Genomic DNA, 5,203 nt, shown 5'->3' with positions numbered 1-5,203 from the left:
GCGGGGCCCGGGTAAGCACCGCCTCGGGGCGGGGCCTGGAGGGGCGGGGCCCCGCAGGACTCTGGCGGGACGCTACCACCCAGAGCACGCTGTCTGCACCTCGCAGCGCATTGACTGCTACCTGGAGCCTCCCGGAACCCCACCCCTAGTCTCTGCGTGCCCATTTCGCAGATCGCTCTGGGCCCTGACCTCTCTGTCTGCTCCTCTGTCAGCAGCCATCCGCGACCAGACCTCCTAGCCACGGACGGTCCCTGGGTCAGCGGTCAGCGCCCTAGACAGCGGAGCTCCCTGCCTCGAGGCCCGGACGGGATCAGGGGTCCGGAAGCCCCCTCCTCAAGCCGGTCCAGAGTCCGAGCTCCTGGGGCCCGTCTCCTAAGAGCAAGCTGAGCAGTCAGAGGCGGGTCAGTTCCAGACGATCAGAGGGTCTAGGAGGCCCCTCCTCTCAAGCGCGGGCGTCGGGCCGCAGGTCGGGTCGCGGGAGCCCCTTCCCCTAAGGCCAAGCAGGTTGGTCGGAAGCGGGGCGCCCTCCCTGGGTCAGCTGAAGCGTGCAGGCCAGGCAACTGGAGAGCCACCCTGCACGCCCGACTGTCCGACCCGGCCCGGCCGCGGGGTCCCCGGCAGGGGGCGGCCTCGCTCCGTGCCGCCCGCTCCTCCCGCAGCCGCCGCCGCCCCGGCTGCCGCTCCTCCCCCGGCCCCGCCTCCCTGGCCCCCGCGCCGCCCGCCTGTCCGCCGGTCTCTGCAAGGCCGTCGGTCGGTCCGCCCGCCCTCCCGGCGCTCCTCCGCCCTGGCCCCGCTATCCCGGCCACGCACGTCGCTTCCTCGGTTCCGGCCGCCGCTAGCCCGTTGCCCGCCCCCGGGCCGGCCGCCGCCGCTACTCGAGGCCGGGGATTGGCAGTGCGCGTAGGCCGCGCCGCCGCCGCTGGAGCCGGAATAAAGGGGCGGCCGAGAGAGCAGCCGGTCGCCACTCGCCCCGCGCCTGACCCCGCGGGCGGCCTGGAGCAGGTGAGCGGCGGGGCGCCCGGGGCTGCGTCTGGGGGCCACTCCCGCGCCCGCCGCACCCCTTCCCCAGCCGGCCCGCCCGCCACCACCACCACCTCCCCCCCTCCTCCACCTCCGGCCCGACCCAGCGGCCTCCTGAGCTCTGGGGCCGCCCAGGCCAGCCTGGGCGCGTAGCTACTAACCGGGCCCAGCCTGCGGCCCTGGGGCCTTCCTCGGGCCCAATCGCCCGCGGGGCCGGCGCTCCGGCCCGTAGCGGCCTGGCCATTCCTGGTGAGGGCTGACAGGGGACAGCCCAGCTGGGCCGGCTGGCAGTGCCGCCGGGGAGGTGATCGCCTTTCATTCGTTTTCCCAGGGAGGAGGAAGGGCTGGCGTGGGGCGCAGGTGGGGGCCTCCCTTTGCCTCCTTTACCTCAGTCTCTGCTCTTTGCGGAACGATCATTGAGGCCTGGGGGCCGCACCTTCCTGGAAAGGGCAGGGGTGGGCAGCTGAGCTGGGGGCCGAGGATCCGGGACCCTGGTTCTGGGTAGCCATTCATGCCGGAAAAAAATTCATCTGGGTTGGCGCATCCGGACCTAGACTGTGCTCGGAGTAGCCTCTCTTCCCTCTTTCCTGGGGAGGCTTCCTACCTGCTTGCTCATGCAACCTGCTGCGTCCACCCCGAGCAACTGCTCCTTTCCTTCTTTCCTTCCGGGAAGATGCTGTGGGTGACAGTTGTTCGCCTGACTCTTAGGTTTCTTTGGCAGAACAGTTAGAGGCAGGGCTGGCCTGTGAAGGCATCCCCTTTTTTCCTCCTCTTTCCCTCAGGAGAAAACTTAGAAACTTTTCGATGTTTGAGGCAGAGGAGCTGGAAACCTGAAAGTGGGTTGCATGTAATTCTAAAAGTTCCTCCCTCTCGCTGTCATTACCTTCTGCTGCCACAAAGTGGTGAGTTAGAGATTTGCCTGGGCTGGGTGGTCTTTACCTTCCATTGATTATCCAAAATGTTAGAGACTTGGAGCAAGGGAACGGGGTTGTCTCTGGAAAGGTTGTCTTTTCCAGGTTGTCCTGGGAAGAGGAGAAATGCTCAGTGCTTAGCATGCTACTTCCCACATTGCCGAGGCAGACTCCTGATTGCCTCCTTTTTCCTGAAGGCCTTGGCATTGTCAGATTCAGAGGATTTAGGAGTTTTTGGTGCTCTGGGAGATAACTAGAGCAGGGATGTTCTGCTATGGAGACCTCCAGGCTGGGTGGGTCTACGGACCTGTCATCGCTACCCCATCGTACATCGGCTCAGGCCTCTGCAAGACCATCCTAACTGTTGTGTGAAGAAAGAACAGGCACGTGGTCAGGAGAGAGGGTCTGGGGGATAGTTGAAAGGGATGTGGGTCAGCCCCTCACAAAATAATTTGTTTGAGATGGTCCTCAGTTCCTGTAGTTGTTTTAAATATTGGCTGCCTGAGGCTGTTTGCTGTTGGGCCTTCAGGTCTGGGAGGCCTGGTTCTCTGTCCCAGCAGGTTATTACCCTGAGCAGGGATGTCCTGGGTTGAGATTCAGGGCAGCCAGGGGAAAGGAGCTGGAAGGCCTCGGGGCGTCCTCCACCAGTGCCTCTTGGCTTTTATCTATAACATATTGGGCTTCCAAGTAAGATTTTTATTTGCAAAAAAAGTTATGCTGCTGAAATTGGTTTGGATGCCATGGCCCTCCCTCTTCCTTTGGAGCATGAGCAGAATTTATGACTTCTTTGTATTATGGGCAGATCATCCCGGACCGTTATCTGTGAGACAGTTGACTACAGAGGGCTGGCGGTAGGCTGGGAAGCGGGAGGCTCTCTTTGCTGGAGGGGCTGAGCCGCCAGCAGACGTCTTTGGTCGTGTGTGAAGAGAGAGGGTCTTCCAGCCCTGAACCCCTCTCTCTTCCCTGATGTGGCAGCAGTGTGGCGATTGCGGGCAGGACGGGGAGAGGGGCCCAGGGACCAGCTGTGTGTCTCTGCCTCAAGCTTATGGCTTTTCTCTTCTTTCCAGAACCAATCATCGGGGAAGGCAGAGCCCCTCTGGCATCACTGGCACCCTGCCTCGGAGAGCCCCGCCATCCCATAGGCAGAGCCTCGTAGTCAGTCTTGGTTAATGACTTGGGTGGTCTGACCAGTCCCTCTTCTGTGCCTTGTCCGAGGTTTTTGTCCATACCTGATCCTGGGCAGCTTCTCTTTGGGCTGGATCACCTTAAGCGGGAAACTGAAGCCATTACTCTCCAAACCCTGTTTCATCTTCCCAAGCATGTCGGAAAGCTGGCAGCAGCCGCCACAGACGCAGCCGCAGCAGCCGCAGCCGCCGCAGCCTCAGCACCACGCAGAGCCACCGCCGGCCCTGGCTGAGCACACACTGCCCCCGGGCTCGGCCGAGAACCCGCTGGGCTGTGCGGTCTACGGCATCCTCCTGCAGCCGGACCCGGGCCTCCAGCCCCCGCAGCACGCGCCCCTGCAGGCGGCGGGCGAGCCAGGCCCCAAGTGCGGTGTGTGCGGTCACGACCTGGCGCACCTGTCCAGCCCGCACGAGCACCAGTGCCTGGCGGGCCACGACCGCTCCTTCCAGTGCACACAGTGTCTCAAGATCTTCCATCAGGCTACAGACCTGCTGGAACACCAGTGTGTGCAGGCCGAACAGAAGCCTTTTGTCTGCGGCGTCTGCAAGATGGGCTTCTCGCTGCTCACGTCGCTGGCGCAGCATCACAGTGCGCACAGCGGCACGAGCGGCCTCGTGAAATGCTCCATCTGCGAGAAGACTTACAAGCCTGCCGAGGCGGCCGAACCGGCGGCCGCCGCCGCCACCTCCCTGCCCCCGGCTCCGCCGCCGCCGGCCGTGGCCCCTGCGGAGCAGGCCGACAAGCCGTACAGCTGCCCCATCTGCCAGAAGCCCTTCAAGCACCTGTCGGAGCTGTCGCGGCACGAGCGCATCCACACCGGGGAGAAGCCGTACAAGTGCACGCTGTGTGACAAGAGCTTCAGCCAGTCGTCGCACCTGGTGCACCACAAGCGCACGCACAGCTCCGAGCGGCCGTACAAGTGCGCGGTGTGCGAGAAGACCTTCAAGCACCGCTCGCACCTGGTGCGCCACATGTACGCGCACTCGGGCGAGCACCACCTGTTCCGCTGCAACGTGTGCGAGCTGCACTTCAAGGAGTCCTCGGAGCTGCTGCAGCACCCGTGCACGCCGAGCGGAGAGCGGCCCTTCCGCTGCGGAGAGTGCCAGAAGGCCTTCAAGCGGCCGTCGGACCTGCGGCAGCACGAGCGCACGCACAGCGCCGAGCGGCCCTTCAAGTGCGACCTGTGCCCCATGGGCTTCAAGCAGCAGTACGCGCTCATGCGGCACCGGCGCACGCACAAGACCGAGGAGCCCTTCAAGTGCGGCCTGTGCGAGAAGGGCTTCGGGCAGCCCAGCCACCTGCTCTACCACCAGCACGTGCACACCCTCGAGACCCTTTTCAAGTGCCCCGTGTGCCAGAAGGGCTTCGACCAGTCGGCCGAGCTGCTGCGGCACAAGTGCCTGCCGGGCGCCGCCGAGCGGCCCTTCAAGTGCCCCGTGTGCAACAAGGCCTATAAGCGGGCGTCGGCCCTGCAGAAGCACCAGCTGGCGCACTGCTCCGCGGCCGAGAAGCCCCTGCGCTGCACCCTGTGTGAGCGCCGCTTCTTCTCATCCTCGGAGTTCGTGCAGCACCGCTGCGACCCGGCCCGCGAGAAGCCGCTCAAGTGCCCGGACTGCGAGAAGCGCTTCAAGTACGCGTCAGACCTGCAGCGGCACCGGCGAGTGCACACGGGCGAGAAGCCCTACAAGTGCCCCAACTGTGACAAGGCCTTCAAGCAGCGCGAGCATCTCAACAAGCACCAGGGAGTGCACGCCCGCGAGCAGCAGTTCAAGTGCGTGTGGTGCGGCGAGCGCTTCCTGGACGTGGCCCTGCTGCAGGAGCACAGCGCCCAGCACAGCGCCGCCGCCGCGGCCGCCGAGGGCGCCTACCAGGTGGCCGCCTGCCTGCCTTGAGTGCGGCCCTGAGTGCGCGCCTCGGAGTGCGCGTCGGCCCCCACTGGTCCCCGCCGGCGCTCTGCCCACCGAGCCCTCCCCTGCCGACCCCGCCGGGTGGTCTGAGGCCCCAGGGGCGTGAGGACAGAGGGCGCTGGGCAGCCGTGGGGTGGGGGTGCCTGGCTCTCCTGGTACCGGCCTGGAGGTTGGGGGGGG

General features: G+C 65.2%; 1 protein-coding gene across 1 annotated transcript; it reads left to right on the top strand.

Moving 5' to 3' along the window:
- Positions 1 to 746: 746 nt before the first annotated feature.
- ZNF319 (zinc finger protein 319) lies at positions 747 to 5,188 on the top strand. The gene is made up of 2 exons (XM_040633374.1): positions 747 to 1,002; positions 2,999 to 5,188. The coding sequence occupies exon 2, from the start codon at positions 3,251 to 3,253 to the stop codon at positions 5,006 to 5,008; it is 1,758 nt and encodes a 585-aa protein (XP_040489308.1). The 5' UTR covers positions 747 to 1,002; positions 2,999 to 3,250; the 3' UTR covers positions 5,009 to 5,188.
- The last annotated feature ends 15 nt before the right edge of the window (positions 5,189 to 5,203 follow it).

The sequence above is a fragment of the Ursus maritimus genome, unplaced genomic scaffold, assembly GCF_017311325.1.
Source record: "Ursus maritimus isolate PB19 unplaced genomic scaffold, ASM1731132v1 scaffold_19, whole genome shotgun sequence".
Lineage (NCBI taxonomy): Eukaryota > Metazoa > Chordata > Mammalia > Carnivora > Ursidae > Ursus > Ursus maritimus.
This window is presented reverse-complemented; position numbering and strand designations above follow the sequence as displayed.

What these genes read in the sequence shown, in the direction of transcription:
- ZNF319 (XM_040633374.1), top strand. Translation starts at nt 3,251, where the DNA reads ATGTCGGAAAGCTGGCAGCAGCCGCCACAGACGCAGCCGCAGCAGCCG.